At 50.7% G+C, this 22,942-nt stretch overlaps 1 protein-coding gene across 1 annotated transcript in view; it reads left to right on the forward strand.

Annotated features, from left to right (window-relative positions):
* Positions 1 to 3,098: 3,098 nt before the first annotated feature.
* The window catches only part of chmp4ba (charged multivesicular body protein 4Ba), a 54,067-nt gene continuing 34,223 nt past the window's right edge, over positions 3,099 to 22,942 (forward strand). Inside the window, exon 1 of the mRNA XM_072515287.1 lies at positions 3,099 to 3,378. Coding sequence (XP_072371388.1) covers positions 3,195 to 3,378 — 184 coding nt within the window. The 5' untranslated portion in view covers positions 3,099 to 3,194. The remainder of the gene's footprint in view (positions 3,379 to 22,942) is intronic.

Below are 22,942 nucleotides of genomic sequence, written 5' to 3' on the forward strand. Positions count from 1 at the left end.
CCAGTCGGCGTTACAACACGGCGGGAAGTTTCCAGGATGGAACCTTGGCTAAAAAGACTTATTTTCCGTTTTGTTTTGTAAAACCTGGAGGAGCAGAGTGACAGGACAGCTAATTAGTTTTAACAACAAGAAAAAAAAACAAATATGAAAAATTGGGTTACTATGCAATACTCCTTTACTCCCCCCCCCCCCCCCCCCCCACCTCCCCAGCTTAACAATTACACACCGATTTTAAGATTAACACGGATTATAAAGTACATCTTGTGCTACAATGGTCTCGTTAACACATAGAGTCCCTTTTAAGCACACAAGATGACTTCAGGCAGTCTCCACTTTGAACCCCACATGAATGTTTATGGATGTCTATTCAGAAACCCCACAGATGATTCTGACTTGAGAGTTTCCAAACTCCACTCCCAAAAGCAAGTCTTCTTTCATAATAATGCTTTCCCTTAATGGTTTGCATGCTGAAAACCAAACCGGGTTTTCCAAATGACATTTTTAAACAAAGCGTCCATTCCACTTTTAACAGTGAACCCAGTCCAGGATTTTACACCAACCCCTTTAGGATTTCTTTGCCTTGATTGCTGTGCAAACTGCTCACATTTGCTTCAACTCTCGATTCCCAGACTATATTAAAATGTCATCAGGCATTTGCTTTACCTTTGAAGTCTGCTGTCCCACTTTTTCATCTGGTTACTGCAATTGCTCTCCCTTGAATTCTTCTGAACAATACCTTGGCCTCTGTCCACTTAACTCAAGTCGTCTTAACCCTTCTTCCTGTCCCAATTCCCTGTTTACCTGGACTGTAACTTGTACATTAGGAAGCCTGCCTCTTTGCAGCTCCCGTTCTGTCCAGTCTTTCTTCTGGCAGAGTTGAGAAATGTTCACTCCCTGAGATCCTGCCTCCAACAGCCCTCAAATTAGCTAGACTAAAACTTAAAAGCTTCACCACCTTACAAGGCCCCAGTTGCTAAGCAATTACTTATCCATTAGGCTTTTATTTACTCTTCACACTGCAACCCTCTCTAAGCACAAGAGTGTTAGGACTGTTGCTTCACAGCGCCATTGTGCCAGGTTTGATTCCCGCTTGGGTCACTGTCTGTGCCGAGTCTGCACGTTCTCCCCGTGTCTGCGTGGGTTTCCTCCGGGTGCTCCGGTTTCCTCCCACAGGTCCCGAAAGACGTGCTGTCAGGTGAATTGGACATTCTGAATTCTCCCTCTGTGTACCCGAACAGGCGACGGAGTGTGGCGACTAGGGGATTTTCACAGTAACTTCATCGCAGTGTTAATGTAAGCCTACTTGTGACAATAAAGATTATCATTATTAATGCTAACCACTGTGCAGAGGAAGCGGAGGGGAGAGTTGATTGAGGTGTACAAAATTGTGAGGGGGCTGGATAGAATGGATATTTAGAGAAGTCATTGAGTGGGGGCATAGACTTAAGTGTTTAGTAGGAAGATTAGAGGGGAGATGAGGGGGATAAAAAAATCACCCAGAGGGTAGTAGGAGTGTGGAATTCACTGTAAAAGAGTGGTAAAAGCAGAAACCCTTAACCCATTTACAAGGTGCCTGGATATGTATCTCAAGTGGCTTCTTTCTGTGCCATAAACATTAAATACATATTACTCCCTCTGAAGAAGAGAATCCAGAACAAACGTGCACAACCTTAAAATTAGAACATGGCCATTCAGGATTGACGTATGGAAGCACTTCTCGGGGTAGTCAAACTTACAATTGAATTGCACCCATATACAATAACTTGGGGAGTGCGATGGCAGACATGACATTCATTCTGCATGAATCTCGCATCTTGCTGAAAGGCTGCTTAAGTCCTGATCTTTGTGTTTGATTATCCAATTTGCTAGTAGGTTACAAGATACGTAGGCAATAGCCTGAAACCACTGCTTCAGGGCTGCAATCTTACTGGGATGCCCCGTGTAATGCTGAGGGGAATGCTGCATGGTTAGAGGTGCTGTTCTTTAGATGAAGTGTGGCTGAGGTTCTTGCCTGTCTGCTTGCCTGAACGTTGAAGCAATCATGGGGAGAACATTAGAGTTTTTAGTACTATGAGGATGGGATCACGTCTACTGTGGGCAAACTTCATCCAGGCCTATTTTTGATGCAATGTACTGTTAAGGTGGATAAACCTGAGAAATTAACTTAATTACTTTTTAAAGAACTTTTTTTATTCAAAGGGCAACACTGGTTTGGAATAATTTGGCCACATATGTTTGTAAGTTCGATTGGGAGAGTTTAGAAATCTGGGATTTTGTAACATTTCCACTCATGAAATGAGTAACACTTTGAAGATAAAACACCTCAAGGCATGTGTCGGGCTGGAGGAATTTTTAAAAATGTATTTGTCCATGAGATGTGGGCGTCGCTGGCTAAGCCAGATTTATTGCCCATTCCTCATTACCTTTGAGAATGTGGTGGTGAGCTCTCTTCTTGAAGCAATGCAGTCCATGTGGCGTAGGTACACACACAGTGCTGTTAGGGAGGGCCGGTATTTTGCTCCAGCAACAGTGAAGGAGCCGCGATATATTTCCTAGTAAGTACAGCGTGTAGCTTGGTGGTGTTCGCATGCATCTGCTGCTCTTGTCATAGAGTTTTACAGTGCAATAAAGAGGCCCTTCAGCCCATAGCATCTGCGTCGGCCATCAAGGTCCCATCTATTCTAATCCCATTCTCCAGCACTTGGCCTTGTACGTGTTTCAAGTGCTCATCTAAATCTTTGGCTGAGATGTCACGTGGTGGGGAAAGATGCCATAGATATATAAGTCTTTTCTTTCTTTTGCTTTGCTATGACCATGACCCCCACCGCCTCACCCCGCCCAGGCCTGGCACCACATGCTCCCCTGACATTCTTTCGCCAGTTCCTCCAAGAGAATAGCAGATTACCTTTGAGATGCAGGGGCATGTCGTGGTGATGGGTTTGAGGGGCTGAATGGCCATGGCTTGGAAATGGGGGTGGGAACTTTGTGCTGTATACCATTGCCTTTAAGGGAATATTTGTCGGCAGGCGCTGACCAGCAGGGGATGGCCACCCCTTTAAGACGCCGCGGCGTCATTGCGTCACGCACTGGCCGTGGTGACGCGCGGTGCGTGCTCCGGGCCTAGTGCGGCGGGTGTGAGGGAACGGAACGGAGCGGAGCGGGGCCGCCGGCGCCGGGCACCGCGGGCAGGCACCATGAGTGTGTTCGGGAAGCTGTTCGGCAGCACGGCCAAGGCGGGCAAGGGGCCGAGTCCGCAGGAGGCCATCCAGAAGCTGCGGGAGACGGAGGACATGCTGACAAAGAAGCAGGAATTCCTGGAGAAAAAGATCGACCAGGAGCTGCTCACAGCCCGGAAACACGGCACCAAAAACAAGAGAGGTACCGGCACCCGCCCCCCCCCGTACAGCCCCCCCCCCCCGGACAGCCCGGCAGCCCCCCCCCCCCCCCCGTACAGCCCCCCCCCCCCCCGGACAGCCCGGCAGCCCCCCCCCCCCCCCCCCCCCCGGACAGCCCCCCCCCCCCGGACAGCCCGGCAGCCCCCCCCCCCCCCGTACAGCCCCCCCCCCCCCCGTACAGCCCCCCCCCCCGGACAGCCCGGCACCCCCCCCCCCCCCCCCGTACAGCCCGGCACCCCCCCCCCCCCGTACAGCCCGGCACCCCCCCCCCCCGTACAGCCCGGCACCCCGCCCCCCCCCCCCCGTACAGCCCGGCACCCCGCCCCCCCCCCCCCCGTACAGCCCGGCACCCCGCCCCCCCCCCCCCCATACAGCCCGGCACCCCCCCCCCCCCGTACACCCCCCCCCCCGTACAGCCCGGCACCCCCCCCCCCACCCCCGTACAGCCCGGCACCACCACCCCCCCCCCCCCGTACAGCCCGGCACCCCCCGCCAGCCCCCCCCTCACCCCTCCGGTACTGGCACGCCCACACCAAAATCATCCCCCCCCCCAAATCGCTAACTCTTTCCCCCCCCCCCAAAAAAATCCCCGCCCCCCCCCGAAATCAACCTCCGAAATCACCCCCACCCCGAAATCACCCCCACCCCGAAATCACCCCCACCCCGAAATCACCCCCACCCCGAAATCACCCCCACCCCGAAATCACCCCCACCCCGAAATCACCCCCACCCCGAAATCACCCCCACCCCGAAATCACCCCCACCCCGAAACCACCCCCACCCCGAAACCACCCCCACCCCGAAACCACCCCCACCCCGAAACCACCCCCACCCCGAAACCACCCCCACCCCGAAACCACCCCCACCCCGAAATCACCCCCACCCCGAAATCACCCCCACCCCGAAATCACCCCCACCCCGAAATCACCCCCACCCCGAAATCACCCCCACCCCGAAATCACCCCCACCCCGAAATCACCCCCCCCGAAATCACCCCCCCCGAAATCACCCCCCCCGAAATCACCCCCCCCCGAAATCACCCCCCCCGAAATCACCCCCCCCGAAATCACCCCCCCGAAATCACCCCCCCGAAATCACCCCCCCCGAAATCACCCCCCCGAAATCACTCCCCCCCCGAAATCACCCCCCCCCCGAAATCACCCCCCCCCCGAAATCACCCCCCCCCCCCGAAATCACCCCCCCCGAAATCACCCCCCCCGAAATCACTCCCCCCCCCCCGAAATCACTCCCCCCCCGAAATCACTCCCCCCCCCGAAATCACCCCCCCCGAAATCATCCCCCCCCGAAATCACCCCCCCCGAAATCACCCCCCCCGAAATCACCCCCCCCGAAATCACCCCCTCCCCGAAATCACCCCCTCCCCGAAATCACCCCCTCCCCGAAATCACCCTCCTCCCCGAAATCTTCCCCCCCGAAATCACCCCCCCCTGAAATCACCCCCCCCGAAATCCCCCCGAAATCACCCCCCCCCCGAAATCACCCCCCCCGAAATCACCCCCCCCGAAATCACCCCCCCCGAAATCACCCCCCCCGAAATCACCCCCCCGAAATCACCCCCCCGAAATCACCCCCCCCGAAATCACCCCCCCCGAAATCACCCCCCCCGAAATCACCCCCCCCGAAATCACCCCCCCCGAAATCACCCCCCCCGAAATCACCCCCCCGAAATCACCCCCCCGAAATCACCCCCCCCGAAATCACCCCCCCCGAAATCACCCCCCCCGAAATCACCCCCCCCGAAATCACCCCCCCCGAAATCACCCCCCCGAAATCACCCCCCCGAAATCACCCCCCCCGAAATCACCCCCCCGAAATCACCCCCCCCCGAAATCACCCCCCCCGAAATCACCCCCCCGAAATCACCCCCCCCCGAAATCACCCCCCCCGAAATCACCCCCCCCCCGAAATCACCCCCCCCGACGTCACCCCCCCGACGTCACCCCCCCCCCCGACGTCACCCCCCCCGACGTCACCCCCCCGACGTCACCCCCCCGACGTCACCCCCCCCGACGTCACCCCCCCCGACGTCACCCCCCCCGACGTCACCCCCCCCGACGTCACCCCCCCCGACGTCACCCCCCCGACGTCACCCCCCCGACGTCACCCCCCCCGACGTCACCCCCCCCGACGTCACCCCCCCGACGTCACCCCCCCCGACGTCACCCCCCCGACGTCACCCCCCCCGACGTCACCCCCCCCGACGTCACCCCCCCCGACGTCACCCCCCCCGACGTCACCCCCCCCGACGCCACCCCCCCGACGCCACCCCCCCGACGCCACCCCCCCGACGCCACCCCCCCGACGCCACCCCCCCGACGCCACCCCCCCGACGCCACCCCCCCGACGCCACCCCCCCGACGCCACCCCCCCCGACGCCACCCCCCCCGACGCCACCCCCCCGACGCCACCCCCCCCGACGCCACCCCCCCGACGTCACCCCCCCCGACGTCACCCCCCCGACGTCACCCCCCCGACGTCACCCCCCCCCCCCGACGTCACCCCCCCCCCCCCGACGTCACCCCCCCCCCCCGACGTCACCCCCCCCCCCCGACGTCACCCCCCCCCCGACGTCACCCCCCCCCGACGTCAACCCCCCCCCGACGTCACCCCCCCCCGACGTCACCCCCCCCCGACGTCACCCCCCCCCGACGTCACCCCCCCCCGACGTCACCCCCCCCCGACGTCACCCCCCCCCGACGTCACCCCCCCCCGACGTCACCCCCCCCCGACGTCACCCCCCCCCCCGACGTCACCCCCCCGACGTCACCCCCCCCCCCCCCCCCGACGTCACCCCCCCCCCGACGTCACCCCCCCCGACGTCACCCCCCCCCGACGTCACCCCCCCCCGACGTCACCCCCCCCCGACGTCACCCCCCCCCGACGTCACCCCCCCCCGACGTCACCCCCCCCCGACGTCACCCCCCCCCGACGTCACCCCCCCCCGACGTCACCCCCCCCGACGTCACCCCCCCCGACGTCACCCCCCCGACGTCACCCCCCCGACGTCACCCCCCCGACGTCACCCCCCCCGACGTCACCCCCCCCGACGTCACCCCCCCCCGACGTCACCCCCCCCCCCGACGTGTCCCCCCCCCCGACGTGTCCCCCCCCCGACGTGTCCCCCCCCCGACGTCCCCCCCCCGACGTCCCCCCCCCGACGTCCCCCCCCCCCCGACGTCACCCCCCCCCCGACGTCACCCCCCCCCGACGTCACCCCCCCCCCCGACGTCACCCCCCCCCCGACGTCACCCCCCCCCCCGACGTCACCCCCCCCCGACGTCACCCCCCCCCGACGTCACCCCCCCCCGACGTCACCCCCCCCCCGACGTCACCCCCCCCGACGTCACCCCCCCCCGACGTCACCCCCCTCCGAAATCACCCCCCCCCCGAAATTACCCCACCCAAATTCATCACCCCCCAAAATCACCCCATCCCCAAATCAACCGTCCAAATCCCCAATCACCTCCACCCTCCCCTCAATCATCCTCCCCCCCCCCCCCATCACCCTCCCCTCCCAATCAACATCCCCCCCCCAATCAACCTCTCCCCCCCCCCCCCCAATCAACCTCCCCCCCCCCCCCCCCCCCCCCCCATTCACCTCCCCCCCCCCGCCCCCAATCACCTCCGCCCCCCCCAATCACTCAGACCCCCCCTCCCCAGACCTGGTACGGAGCCCGGTCTATGGAACAGAAGGAAGCAATACGGCCCATTGAGTCTGCACCAACTCCACCTGTCCGACTCCCTGACCTGCGGAATCCTGCACAGAGATGACGTGAATGGGCAAAGTCCACAATCAGTCATCCAAGGCCAGAATCAAACCCGGGGCCTTGGCGCTGTGAGGCAGCAGTGCTAATCACTGTGTCACCCAGAAACAGAGCGCGGCATCACCCTTAAACGGAACAAAGCAGGGTGATAGATTGTGTCTCCCCCAAACTGAGCCACTTGCCACCCTCGGACTGAGTATAGACAGTAATGTATCAATAGACTATCACTAACCAACTAAAGCAACGTGATCAACTAAAAGAGATATCATCAGCATAAAGAGGGATAATGTATACATTGGCCCTGACAAATGTTAAATAAGTGGGTAGCACTGTAGCTTCACAGCTCTAGGGTCGATTCTCGGCTTGTGTCACTGTGTGGAGCCTGCATGTTTTCCCTGTGTCTACGTGGGTTTCCTCCGGGTGCTCCGGTTTCCTCCCACAAGTCCCAAAAAACGTGCTGTTAGGTAATTTGGGCATTCTGAATTCTCCCTCAGTGTACCCGAACAGGCGCCGGAGTGTGGCGACTAGGGGCTTTTCACAGTAACTTCATTGCAGTGTTAATGTAAGCCTACTTGTGACAATAAAGATGATTAATTATTAAAACTTAAATAAAAGGATTCATTAAAATAATTAAAATGACAGCTTTTTAAAATTCAGATTTGTATTTAAAGCTACTCAAATTTGAATGAATTTGAATATGCAAAACAAAACTCATTGACATAGAACATTTCCCATTTGAACTGAAGTTGTGATATTTGTGTCTCTTTTACTCAAAGACACAACACACAAGGAGGGAGATAAAAGGCCATTTGAACCGTTCCATTCACAGTGCCTGTATAATCTATTGGACTGGATTCTGCCCAGCACATTTACCCAGGCAGAATTTCCCCCCAAACTATGGAAGATATCTGAGATTGGAACTTAATTTATCTCCTTGGCAGTTCCTGAAAAAAGTAGTAAACTATTCCAATAAATTCTCTTGCACTGTCTCTAATTCTGACTCGTAGCTTGTTCGGCTATTTCAGAAGAGAGTTAAGAATCCGCCACATTGCTGTGGTTCTGGAATCACGGGTAGGCTAGACCGAGGAAAGATGGCAGATTTCTTTCCCTAAAGGAAGACATTAGTGAACCAGATGGGTGTTTACTACAGTCCAATAGTTGCACTACATGAGACTAGCTTTCAATTCCAGAACTATTAATTAATTCAGTTTAAATTCCACCAGCTGTCGTGGTGGGATTTCAGAATTCCCTCTCTCAGCCCCTCTGTCTCTCCTCTTCCCAATGCTGCTTTAAGATGTTCCTTCAAACCTGCGTCACCTATCAAAATAACCCATGTAGCCCAGTTTCAAATTTTGTTCCTGTAAAATGCCCTTGTTTTTTCCAACTGCATTGCAGCTATAGGTGCTATATAAATGCAAGTTGGTTTAGAATGAGGTGGGAGAGAGGGAATATTGTCTGCTGTCTGGAATACATATGGCTGGTTGGCAGATTGAAATAATTTTCTGGGTTTCTGGTATATGCTTTCCATGTGTCCTGGAACTGTATCAATTGCCGTCTTTGTGCTACAAGTTAGCAGATGAAAATCTTTTAAAGTGTCAGACAGAATAAACCCACTGGAACCTCATCCTGAAATTAGTTTATTTTTCACTGTGAAATCTGAACCCATGTTCTCCCTCAAACAGCCAGTCTTGTGAATTATGGTGTTTTCAGTTTTGCCTAATGTTTGAATTCAACAAGAATCCTTTGCTTACACATACACTGTGGGTGCTTGGGTTTTCCGGCGACTTCTCTTTAGAAAGTGGGGAAATGCACTATACAGCCGCTTGCTTCCCCTAGATGGCACCCGGGTTAATCACACTTTGTTTTCAATTCTACGACTGGAAGTGTACACTTGCATCAATGATCAAAGAATCAAGAGAATTTACAGTGCAGGAGGCCATTTGGCCCATCGAGTCTGCACTGGCCCTTGGAAAGAGCACCCCATGTAATCCCACAACTCCATCCTATCCCCGTATTCCAGTAATCCCACCTAACCTTTTGGACACTATGGGGCAATTTATAATGGCACATCCACCTAACCACATCTTTGGAGTGTGGGAGGAAAGTGGAGCGCCCAGAGGAACCCATGCAGACACGGGGAGAAAGTACAAACTCCACACAGACACCTGAGGCCGGAATTGAACCCGGGACTCTGGAGCTGTGAGGCAGCAGTGCTAACCACTGTGCCACCGTGCTGTCCAAATGATCTCATGCCTTTGTCATTTCCGGACTGGGCTACTCCAGTGCTCTACTCGCCAGCACTCGCACCTCTACAGCCTGCATCCTTTCCCAAACACCTATTGCCTCAGTCTTCACCAAACTATTTTGTTCCCTGCTCCCACCTTCCGCATGCCTCGCTCAATCACCGTGGCCCTTCACCATGGGCTCATCAGCTCTCTCCCCTCTGTCTCTTCACCTCAATCTCTTCATTGAACAAGCTTCTTAAACTGCATCTCTCTGGTCAAACTTTAGATCACGCCACCTAATAGCTTCCTCATTGACTTGGTATTGATTTTCTAATGTAAGATGTTTATAATGAGGCAGTTCCCCATAATCAGGAGGATACTTCAAGGTATTACATAATTTTTAAAAACCTGGCCTCTGTAATGTTGGACATTTATGCCATGTTGAAATGCAGAGTAGTGGCTCTGCAGTCTTGCATATTACAAATTTTTTCCAACCTTTTAAATTCTGTTTATTGAGTGTTTTTCAAGTATTGGTAAGGCATACTTCGAGCTATTGAATGGAAGGCTCTTTTAGGTCTATATGGTCTGGCGAGTAGTGCGCATTTGGACTTCTAACAATTCACAATGTACATGTGACCACCTTGAGGTGAATGTCAAGTTAATATTGTTAAGAGTAAAGCTGGAAGAGCAGCACTGTGGCGCAGTGGTTAACACTGCTCCCTCACAGCAGCGAGGACCCGGGTTTGATCCCGGCTCCGAGTGACTGCCCGTGTGGGGTTTGCACATTCTCCCCTTGTCTGCGTGGCTCTCGCCCCCACACGAACAAATGTGCATAGTTGGTGAATTGGCCCTTAACTGGAGAAGAAAAAATTGGGTGTTCTAAATTTATTTTTAGAAATAAGTAAAGCTGGGAGATACTCCTAATTCTGTTGCCAGTTTGAGTGGGCAGTATTCTGTTTACAGCAAATAGTATATAAATGTGAGTCTAACAAATTAATAATACATTCTTCTTCAGGTCAGTATGTTCTGTATGTGTGTAAACTGTACCACAGCTTATTTTAAAATGCTGCTTTTCTCATTAGTGACTCTGTCTTCACGTTACATCTGAACCAATACTCCGATAAATACTATACGGATATTTAACAAGCATGATCAAATTTGCTTGTTTGTCACTTGGATGAACCTTCCCCTTTGACCCTAAAATCAAAAGAACAGGAACTAAATCCTTATTGGAGAAACTGGTGACTTTAGCGCATTTGGGAGTTTTGGTCTCCTAGTTTGAGGAAGGACATTTTTGCTATTGAGTGTGTCCAGCGAAGGTTCACCAGACTAATCCCCGGGATGGCAGGGCTGACATATGAAGAAAGCCTGGATCGACTGGGCTTGTACTCACTGGAGTTTAGACGAATGAGAGAGGATCTCCTAGAACAACATAGAACATACAGTGCAGAAGGAGGCCATTTGACCAATTGAGTCTGCACCAACCCACTTAAGCCCTCACTTCCACCCTATCCCCGTAACCCAATAACCCCTCCTAACCTTTTTGGACACTAAGGGCAATTTATCACGGTCAATCCACCTAACCTGCACGTCTTTGGACTGTGGGAGGAAACCGGAGCACCCGGAGGAAACCCACACAGACACGAGGAGAACGTGCAGACTCTACACAGACAGGGAATCGAACTTGGGACCCTGGCGCTTTGAAGCCATAGTGCTGACCACTATGCTACCATGCTGCCCAAACATATAAAATCCTTTTGGGACTGGACAGGCTAGATGCGGGAAGAATGTTCCCGATGTTGGGGACGTCCAGAACTAGGGGTCACAGACTGAGAATAAGGGGTAAGCCATTCAGGACTGAGATGAGGAAGAACTTCTTCTCTCAGAATGTTGTGAACTTGTGGAATTCTCTCCCACAGGAAGCTGTTGGGGCCAGTTCGTTGGATATACTCAAGAGGGAGCTGGACGTGGCCCTTGCGGCTAAAGGGATCAAGGGGTATGGAGAGAAAGCGGGAGTGGGATACCGAATTTGCATGATCAGCCATGATCATATTGAATGGTGGTGCAGGCTCGAAGGGCCGAATGGCCTACTCCTGCACCTTTTCCTATGTTTCTACGGCGCACACACACCAAGACCGTCGCCATGTATGTTGCATCCTAAACCTGATCTCTCTCCTCTGCCAGAATTAAAAAAGACTGAAATACAGACTGCATTTATGCTCACACAGAGTCACCGTACGACGAAGCAAAGCCAGCACGGGTTTATGAGGGCAGTCATTGTTGACAAATCTGCTACATATTTTTGTGGCTGTAAGTAGCCGGATAGATGAGGGGGAACTAGTGAATCTGTTACAATATATTTGGATTTTCAAAGGGCATTCGATAAGGTGCCACACTGCAGGTTTGTAATTGATGGTGTAATATATTCGCAATGATTGAAGATTGGCTAATGGATAGAAAACAGAGGAGAGATAAATGGTTGTTTTCAGGATGGCAGAGTGTAACTAGTGCAGTGAATTGGAAGGCAAATGTTATGTTGTCTTTAATGCAAGTGGGTTGGAGTACAAAAATAAGGAAGTCTTGCTTTGCTCAGACCACAGCTTGAATATCGTGTATAGTTCTGGTCTCCTTGCCTAAACTTGCCTTAGAACAGTGCCTTGAAGAACATAGAACATAGAAAATACAGCACAGAACAGGCCCTTCGGCCCACGATGTTGTGCCGAACCTTTGTCCTAGATTAATCATAGATTATCATTGAATTTACAGTGCAGAAGGAGGCCATTCGGCCCTTTGAGTCTGCACCGGCTCTTGGAAAGAGCACCATACCCAAACTCAACACCTCCACCCAACACCAAGGGCAATTTGGACATTAAGGGCAATTTATCATTGGCCAATTCACCTAACCCGCACATCTTTGGACTGTGGGAGGAAACCGGAGCACCCGGAGGAAACCCACGCAGACACGGGGAGGACGTGCAGACTCCGCACAGACAATGACCCAAGCCGGAATCGAACCTGGGACCATGGAGCTGTGAAGCAATTGTGCTATCCACAATGCTACCGTGCTGCCCTTAAGAACAAATAAATCTACACTATATCATTTTACCGTCATCCATGTACCTATCCAATAGCTGCTTTAAGGTCCCTAATGTTTCCGACTCAACTACTTCCACAGGCAGTGCATTCCATGCCCCCACTGCTCTCTGGGTAAAGAACCTACCTCTGATATCCCTCCTATATCTTCCACCTTTCACCTTAAATTTATGTCCCCTTGTAATGGTGTGTTCCACCCGGGGAAAAAGTCTCTGACTGTCTACTCTATCTATTCCCCTGATCATCTTATAAACCTCTATCAAGCCGCCCCTCATCCTTCTCCGCTCTAATGAGAAAAGGCCTAGCACCCTCAACCTTTCCTCGTAAGACCTACTCTCCATTCCAGGCAACATCCTGGTAAATCTTCTTTGCACCTTTTCCAGAGCTTCCACATCCTTCCTAAAATGAGGCGACCAGAACTGTACACAGTACTCCAAATGTGGCCTTACCAAAGTTTTGTACAGCTGCATCATCACCTCACGGCTCTTAAATTCAATCCCTCTGTTAATGAACGCGAGCACACCATAGGCCTTCTTCACAGCTCTATCCACTTGAGTGGCAACTTTGAAAGCTGTATGAACATAGACCCCAAGATCTCTCTGCTCCTCCACATTGCCAAGAACTCTACCGTTAACCCGATATTCCGCATTCATATTTGTCCTTCCAAAATGGACAACCTCACACTTTTCAGGGTTAAACTCCATCTGCCACTTCTCAGCCCAGCTCTGCATCCTATCTATGTCTCTTTGCAGCCGACAACAGCCCTCCTTACTATCCATAACTCCACCAATCTTCGTATCGTCTGCAAATTTACTGACCCACCCTTCAACTCCCTCATCCAAGTCATTAATGAAAATCACAAACAGCAGAGGACCCAGAACTGATCCCTGCGGTACGCCACTGGTAACTGGGATCCAGGCTGAATATTTGCCATCCACCACCACTCTCTGACTTCTATCGGTTAGCCAGTTCGTTATCCAACTGGCCAAATTTCCCACTATCCCATGCCTCCTTACTTTCTGCATAAGCCTACCATGGGGAACTTTATCAAATGCCTTACTAAAATCCATGTACACTACATCTGCTTTACCTTCATCCACATGCTTGGTCACCTCCTCAAAGAATTCAATAAGATTTGTAAGGCAAGACCTACCTCTCACAAATCCGTGCTGACTATCCCTAATCAAGCAGTGTCTTTCCAGATGCTCAGAAATCCTATCCTTCAGTACCCTTTCCATTACTTTGCCTACCACCGAAGTAAGACTAACTGGCCTGTAATTCCCAGGGTTATCCCTAGTTCCTTTTTTGAACAGTGGCACGACATTCGCCACTCTCCAATCCCCTGGTACCACCCCTGTTGACAGTGAGGACGAAAAGATCATTGCCAACGGCTCTGCAATTTCATCTCTTGCTTCCCATAGAATCCTTGGATATATCCCGTCAGGCCCGGGGGACTTGTCTATCCTCAAGTTTTTCAAAATGCCCAACACATCTTCCTTCCTGACAAGTATTTCCTTGAGCTTACCAATCTGTTTCACACTGTCCTCTCCAACAATATCGCCCCTCTCATTTGTAAATACAGAAGAAAAATACTCATTCAAGACCTCTCCTATCTCTTCAGACTCAATACACAATCTCCCGCTACTGTCCTTGATCGGACCTACCCTCGCTCTAGTCATTCTCATATTTCTCACATATGTGTAAAAGGCCTTGGGGTTTTCCTTGATCCTACCCGCCAAAGATTGTTCATGCCCTCTCTTAGCTCTCCTAATCCCTTTCTTCAGTTCCCTCCTGGCTATCTTGTATCCCTCCAATGCCCTGTCTGAACCTTGTTTCCTCAGCCTTACATAAGTCACCTTTTTCCTCTTAACAAGACATTCAACCTCTCTTGTCAACCATGGTTCCCTCACTCGACCATCTCTTCCCTGCCTAACAGGGACATACATATCAAGGACACGTAGCACCTGTTCCTTGAACAAGTTCCACATTTCACTTGTGTCCTTCCCTGCCAGCCTATGTTCCCAACTTATGCACTTCAATTCTTGTCTGACAACATCGTATTTACCCTTCCCCCAATTGTAAACCTTGCCCTGTTGCACGTACCTATCCCTCTCCATTACTAAAGTGAAAGTCACAGAATTGTGGTCACTATCTCCAAAATGATCCCCCACTAACAAATCTATCACTTGCCCTGGTTCATTACCCAGTACTAAATCCAATATTGCCCCTCCTCTGGTCGGACAATCTACATACTGTGTTAGAAAAGCTTCCTGGACACACTGCACAAACACCACCCCATCCAAACTATTTGATCTAAAGAGTTTCCACTCAATATTTGGGAAGTTAAAGTCGCCCATGACTACTACCCTATGACTTCTGCACCTTTCCAAAATCTGTTTCCCAATCTGTTCCTCCACATCTCTGTTACTATTGGGGGGCCTATAGAAAACTCCTAACAAGGTGACTGCTCCTTTCCTATTTCTGACTTCAACCCATACTACCTCAATAGGGTGATACTCCTCGAACTGCCTTTCTGCAGCTGTTATACTATCTCTAATTAATAATGCCACCCCCCCACCTCTTTTACCACCCTCCCTAATCTTATTGAATGGCAGATTGATTCCTAAAATGACTATTATTATGGGAGACTGAGCAGCATGGGTCTATATTCTCTGGAGCTTAGATCAGCGATCCCATTGAAACATACATATTTCCTATGGGGTTTGACGGGGTAGATGCCGAGAGGCTATTTCCTCTAGTTGGAGAGTGGATCTAGGAATCATGGTCTCCAGATAAAGGATTGGCCTCTTAGGGCTGAGCTGGGGAGAAATTTCTTCACTTGGCCAGAGGGCTGTGAACCTTTCGAATTCTCACCAGAGGGCTGTTCATGTGCATTTATTGAGTATATTTAAAAGGGGAACTAATAGATATGTTGGCACTAAGTGGATCAAGTGATGTGGGAATCGGGTGGGAGAGTAGAGTTGATGTGGAGGTTCTGTCAACATAAAAAATGTGGAGTTGGTTTGAGCGGCTGTACGCCCTCCTCCGCCTTGGATTCCCCCTCAAGGCTCAGTCCTCTGTGGTTGGGGTTTGAGATGACATCTGACCATCCACTAACACCTGAGTTTTAAAATGTGCAGTCAGTGTGGTGACCAAGAAGTAAATTCAGCTGAACAGTGTTTTCATATCCATCAGACGGTTCCATATAGAACTCGAAAATAAAAGCCAAATACTGCAGAAATCTGAAAGGAAAACGAAGAGCTGGGAAACTCTGCAGGTCGGGCAGCATCTCTGGAGGGAGAAATAGTTAACGTTTTAAGCCCAATATGACTTACAATTGGACTCGAAAGGTTAACTCTGTTCCTCTCTCCACAGGTGGTTTTTATTCCAGGTGGAACTTTCCCTGACTGAGGAGGCTTGTATCAATCAGGCCCACTGCAGTTCGAAGTGCAGGATTGCAGTATCAAATGTTCTGCTGACGCTCTCCTGTCTAACTGTGCACATTGGGTGTGATGCTGCGAGATGTCAAACCCAAACTGTTTACAGATATTTTGTAAAAATCTAGCCATTAATGATTTATTTTTAGCCTTGTAGAGTGTAAGGAATAGAATGAAGTTATTCAGTGTCAGTTGGGTGTGTTACTGGATTCCTTCCACCATGACAGCACCATGTTGATTCACTGCTGTTACCGATAACGTCATTTGTTAATTCATGAGTATCGCCCCCACCAGTTATTTTCCGGTGCATCTAATGTCAAAGAACAGCTCCGAGTTAACCAAGTTATTTCACCCTTGGAATTTACACTATTGTTCTGACCGTGCTGGCTGTTCACAGTTGCAGTTGCACAAGTGTTTTATACTTTGATTCCTCTTTGAGTGGTTACTCATCACGCTTGAGTTTAGACTGGTGTCATGTTATTTGACTATAGCAGGCATCACTATTAGAAATTAAGGTATTTTCTTTCTTTCTTTTCTCACACCGTTGAAGTTTCTATGCCACCGGGAATGATGGGGAGCATGCTGCTTTTCCAAAGTGTTAGCTTACCTCTGTGTTTCCTTTATTGCAACAGTGGCCACATTTTAAAAGTACTTCATCGGCTGTAAAGGGCTTTGCAGGGTCCTGAGGTTATGAAAAGCACCATTTAAATGCAGGTCTATCTTTTTTATGACTGGGCGGGAGCAGATAATTTTCCCCTTCTCAATCTTCATTCCTAAAACAATTCTAGAAGGAGGTTTCGTAAAGGAACCAGTTGCAGAAATGTCCCTGGCGAAGTTGGTTTGCTCTCTCCAAGCAAAGGGACATGGTCTTCATGTAGCAGTTCACCATTTTCCGAATGAAAGTGGTATTTCATGTTTGAACACAACTGAAATTACCATTTTGTGGGAAGCCAATTTCACACAGCAAGATCATACTTGGAGCAAGGAGGTAAATAGCCAGTTAATCTAGGTTTATAAAGCTGGTAATGAGGAGTGAATGTTGGTGAGGATATTATTAGAAAAAGGCTGCTTCAAATAGTGCTGTGGGAACTTTTACATCCTCCTTAAAGAAATCGACAGGGAAGGTAATAAAAGATTATATATCTCTGCCTCTAGCAGAAAACATACCTCTCTTACAATTTAAAATGCACAAATGATGTGATCTAAAATACAGAGTGCACACAATTGCAACGGTTATTGACATTTCAGATCAGATTTCAGCAATGGGAAGCCATCGCAACCAGTCTTCCCTGGAATTTCTCTCTGCTGTTCACAGCCCATTTATTGCTGCGCTGTCACTTTAAGATGCCCACATCTTAAAAGGGCCATTTCTTGTACGTGGCCTGTGTTTAATTTGAGAATAGTTCTGAGCTGCTGTGACGCCGTGCCTCCTCGCAACTTAAGAGTGAATGTTGATCACATCTGTGCTCCTAACTGCTGAACTGAAGCACGCGCATGCTGTGGGTCATCTTCTCCCAGGCATCACAGAACCACCAGAACAAATTGACTAATCACTCATGTCACTGCTGTTTGTGGGACCTTGCTGTGTGGAAATTAGCTGCCGTTTCCCCACAGTATAACAGTCATTACACTTCAGAAGTGCCTCACTGACAGGTCTGCAGGAGAGACAAAACAGTTAAAATTTCAGGTCACAGACCTGAAACTTCGCGCTGCGTCTCTCTCTGCATAGATATTGGCAGACGTGCTTGGTATTTTCTGCATTTATATAACGCTTTCCAATGGGAAATGTATTTATTACACATTGTAGCATTTTGTGTTAATTTTTTAAATTGCTTTGTCAGTAACAATATTCCTGATAGGTTATTTTCTGCCTGTATAGTACCCGGCGTATACAAAAAAAGCCGACAGACTGACGGAGATCAGAGTGGATTTGATCTTGTATTGTGATGTTGTCGCCAAACTAACTAAACGGCTTTAATCTTTAGTTCAGAAGAAACTGTCACTGTTCAGTTGCTCTACATTCTTAACTTTGATGGCTTTTTGTTCAAAATACGGTTGTTGAGACTTAGTTTATCCTCTCGTGGGATGTGGACGTTGCTGGCTAAGCCAGCATTTGTTACCCATCCCTAGTTACCCTTGAGAAGGTGGTGATGGACTGCCGCGCTTCAGGAGGGTACACCCACTGTGCTGTTAGGAAGGGCGTTCCAGCATTTTGATTCAGCAACTGAAGGAACACTGATTTTAGTCCCAAGTCAGGATGGTGAGTCGCTTGGAGGGAAACCTGCAGGTGGTGGTGTTCCCAGGAATCTGCTACTGTTATCCTTCCAAGTGGTAGAGGTCGTAATTTGGAAGGTGCTGCTGAAGGTGCCATGGTGAGTTGCTGTTGTGCATCTTGCAGATGGTACACACTGCTCACTGGTGGTAGGTGGAGTGAATGTTGAAGGTGGTGGATGGGGTGCCAGTCAAGCGGGGCTGCTTTGTCCTGGATGGTGTCGAGTTTCTTGAGTGTTGTTGGAGCTGCACTCATCCAGGCAAGTGGTGAGCACTCCATCACACTCCTGGCATGTGCCTTGTAGATGGTGGACAAGCTTTGGAAAGTCAGGAGAACTGTTACTCGCTGCAGGATCCCCAGCCCCTGACCTGCTCTTGTAGCCATAGTATTTATATGGCTTTCAATTCATTTCTATTTTGATGGGAGCTGTTGTTGTTAACTGAACTGTAAAGGTAAAGGTGATGATGTGCAAGGACAAAGTGAGCATTATTGAATGTTTGTAGCCTGACAGATCAAATAAATTTACCCCGGCTAAAGGAGGCTTGTGGGCTTCATTATCTCTGCTCCGAGCAGCTTTCAGGCAGTGCTGTCATCTCCATCTGCAGAAGAACAGGCCGGTACTTTCAACAGTTTAATTGAAGCAGGAGGGGTGGTTCTCCCTCGTTGGCTGCACACAGTCTTGTAAATGGTTTTGTGTTCAGGGTCTTGAGGCCTCTGCCATGAGGTCACGTTTGCCTCAAGGAGCTGACCTGGGTTTTTTTGTGCTTTCGTTATATAGTGGAACCCGATGTATCTACAGAGACTGAATGTAAAAGCACGAGGCTGCTCTCCCTAAAAGGAATGGCAAACGTTTGAATATATATGTAATTTTAAAGGGAATTGAAAAGCTTTTGCCTTCAAAATAGTTGAGATTACTCTTTAAATGATATATTGTATTGATCTCCCAAAATTATACCTTTCTGGAAATATCAAAGGGATTTGGGTGCCCAGTGGAATGAGCAATTGTTCAGTTCAATGGTCCAGTTTGTCCAGTCATACACATTGGCTGGCGATTTGACACTCTGAGCTCAAACGCTGGCATTGTCAGAGTGTCTACGGCCATACAGGGATCTTTGGGCTCTATATCTCAACGTAGCAAGTTCTGATGAAACGCCAAACAGACTCGAAACATTAACTCTCCTGTCTCCCTGCGGGTGCTGCCAGACCTGCTCAGCTTTTCCAGCTTTCTCCGTTTGTGGCACCTTCCAAGTCGGATTGCCTCACATTTGGTGTCGGGAGTTGGTTTCAAAAGCTGGCAGCCTTAATCTCATGATTCCGTGTTGCTAACCTGAGAAAACAATCAGCTTCTTAAAAAGCAGGACATTTGCAGTAAGGAGTGTCTCGAGTGGAGGAAGAATTTGGCTGCCACCGTGAACTACATGCTTCTAGCATTGAGTGCTGTGAAGTTAGAGGGGGGGGGAGAGGCTGCAGGAAAAATCAATATATATTTACTAAACATCCTCTAACTGGCTAATGTGTCTGTGAACAACAAGTTGGATAACAGTGTGTACATTTTGAGAGAATGGGACATAATGGGTTGAACACAATACTTGGTGTGGAACACGATTACTGTACCGTATCTGTTCCTGGAACTGATTCCTTCCCCTTCCATCAAGGTGGACATGGCTCAGTTTAGTAATCTAGAAACTAAAGAAACGGGTGAAATATAAGTCTCTTATCAAGAAAGGGTCTCTTTAGGGGATGGATAATGGAGTGGCAACTCACCAGTACCTCCTCAAGGGCAATTCGGGCTGGGCAATAAATGCAGGCCTCACCAGCCACATCCCAGGAGGCAAATCAATTAAAAGGTAATGAATGGAACCCGAGATGTCTGTGCCCTGTATTCCCAGCTCTTGTCACTGGTGTATAGCAGTGTAGTTGTTACTGGGCTATTGTCCAGAGTGCTGGACTGAGAATCCAGAGGCAGAAAGCTTGAATCCCATCGTGGCTCTTAGAGAATTTCGATTTGATTTCTAAAAAAAAAAGTTGGGATCAATGAAAATAATTTTGCCGTATCAGATGGTTGTTAAAAGCTTGACTGGTTCACTAATGCCGAGTAGTGAGGAAAGCTGCTGTTCCTCTTCACAGCATCGTAACTAAGAGGGAGGGACGATCATTGTCGGCATTCCCTCCGGCCTCTGGCTGCTTCAGTGCAGTACTGGCAGAGGCCCAGTGTCAGGTCCTCCTACTGTCGATGTATGTGGCACAGGGAGAAACCAGTTGGAATCTTTCCATTTTGAGAATATTGGAACATACAATTGGGGATGTCTGTTGATGCAGAGAAGTAGAATCTGGGTTCAGACTGTAATATCTGAAGCTGTGTATCGCGCAGATATTAGGACAGGTGACCAAAGGTTTAGTTAAAGAGCAGGTTTAAAAGGAAGTTGGGGTGGAATAGTCTAGGGAGGGAATTCCAGAGTTTGGGGCAAAGGCAGCTGAATGCACGGCCACCAGACAGCGTCATGATGAAAATTGAGGATGTGGTCAATTTTCCATTAACCATATCTGATCGTGGTTGCTGCCCAACATTTTTCAACTGCCTGAGAAGTTCTGAATGGGAGACTTTTGGCTGCTCTATTTTGCAATTCAATAAATTTATGCTAATGTGATATAAATTTGATCAATGGCACTTTTCAAGCTGTGAAGTTGTAACTGGTACATTGTAGAATTGGGCAGCATTATTTATGCAGGAAGCATTTAGTTCCAAAAATGCAGCTTTTCAGTGTAATTGCAAATCTTTCCACAATGACAAAACTGCCATTCATAGGCATAAAAATAACCACGTTAAATGTTTAAAATTGGATCCAGTCTTGACATTAACAGATGCCGACGTTAAGGCAGATTGTTATGCTTATTGCAGTGGGTCAACCGTTTGCTGTGGGCTCTCTGCTGTTAAAACAGAGAAATCTGATGTGCATTCCTCTAAATGGGTTTTGCTCACCATTTGTTGACATGGCCCCAATCCCAAGCATTGCTTTCTTGGTGGGCAACCTATCAACACATTTCATCATCGTGTGTTTGGAAGCAGTCCAGTGCCACTGACTCCCCTGATGGTGACAGCTTGATTTTGATCCTGCCACCATGGCCGCAATGGAATTCAGGTTATTCTGCACATGAGCTAAATGTGTGCGCGGAGGGGTCAGGAATAGTAGCAAGGGGCCTCCGAGCGGTCAGGAATAGGAGTAGGGTCAGGAATCGGAGGGAGGGGCCAGGAATCGGAGGGAGGGGCCAGGAATCGGAGGGAGGGGCCAGGAATCGGAGGGAGGGGCCAGGAATAGGAGGGAGGGGCCAGGAATAGGAGCGAGGGTGCCAGGAATAGGAGAGAGGGTGCCAGGAATAGGAGAGAGGGGGCCAGGAATAGGAGAGAGGGGGCCAGGAATAGGAGAGAGGGGGCCAGGAATAGGAGAGAGGGGGCCAGGAATAGGAGAGAGGGGGCCAGGAATAGGAGAGAGGGGGCCAGGAATAGGAGAGAGGGGGCCAGGAATAGGAGAGAGGGTGCCAGGAATAGGAGAGAGGGGGCCAGGAATAGGAGAGAGGGGGGCCAGGAATAGGAGAGAGGGGGGCCAGGAATAGGAGAGAGGGGGGCCAGGAATAGGAGAGGGGGGGCCAGGAATAGGAGATGGGGTGCCAGGAATAGGAGAGGGGGGGGGCAGGAATAGGAGAGGGGGGGGGCAGGAATAGGAGAGGGTGGGGGGCCAGGAATAGGAGAGGGTGGGGGGCCAGGAATAGGAGAGGGTGGGGGGCCAGGAATAGGAGAGGGTGGGGGGCCAGGAATAGGAGAGGGTGGGGGGCCAGGAATAGGAGAGGGTGGGGGGCCAGGAATAGGAGAGGGGGGGCCAGGAATAGGAGAGGGAGGGCAGGAATAGGAGAGGGGGGCCAGGAATAGGAGAGGGGGGGGCAGGAATAGGAGAGGGTGGGGGGCAGGAATAGGAGAGGGGGGGAGGCAGGGAATAGGAGAGGGGGGGGCAGGAATAGGAGAGGGGGGGGCCAGGAATAGGAGAGGGGGGGGCCAGGAATAGGAGAGGGGGGGGCCAGGAATAGGAGAGGGGGGGGGCCAGGAATAGGAGAGGGGGGGGGCCAGGAATAGGAGAGGGGGGGGCCAGGAATAGGAGAGGGGGGGGCCAGGAATAGGAGAGGGGGGGGCCAGGAATAGGAGAGGGGATCAAGAATAGGAGAGAGGGGTCTAGGAGGGGTCAAGAATAGCAGAGAGGGGCCTAGGAGGGGTAAAGAATTTTTTTTTGGTATATAATTTTTTTGAATCTTTATTGTCACAAGTACGCTTACATTCACACTGCAATGAATTTACTGTGAAAAGCCCCTAGTCGCCCCACACTGGCGCCTGTTCGGGTACACAGTGGGAGAATTCAGAATGCCCAATTCACCTAACAAGCACGTCTTTCGGGACTTGTGGGAGGAAACCGGAGCACCCGGAGGAAACCCACGCAGACACGGGGAGAATGTGCAGACTCTGCACAGACAGTGACCCAAGCCGGGAATCGAACCTGGGACCCTGGCGCTGTGAAGTAACAGTGCTAACCACTGTGCTACCGTGACGCCAGGATGAGGGGTATGGAGAAAAAAATTTAAAAAGGAAAGAAAAAAGTGGAAATAGAATTGATGGGGCTTGGCGGAGCCAGAATGGACATGTGACTGGATACAGAGAAAATTCAAGTTACTTCGGTCTGGTTACTGAATA

Source organism: Scyliorhinus torazame, chromosome 8 (assembly GCF_047496885.1).
Source record: "Scyliorhinus torazame isolate Kashiwa2021f chromosome 8, sScyTor2.1, whole genome shotgun sequence".
In the NCBI taxonomy this organism is placed as follows: Eukaryota; Metazoa; Chordata; class Chondrichthyes; order Carcharhiniformes; family Scyliorhinidae; genus Scyliorhinus; species Scyliorhinus torazame.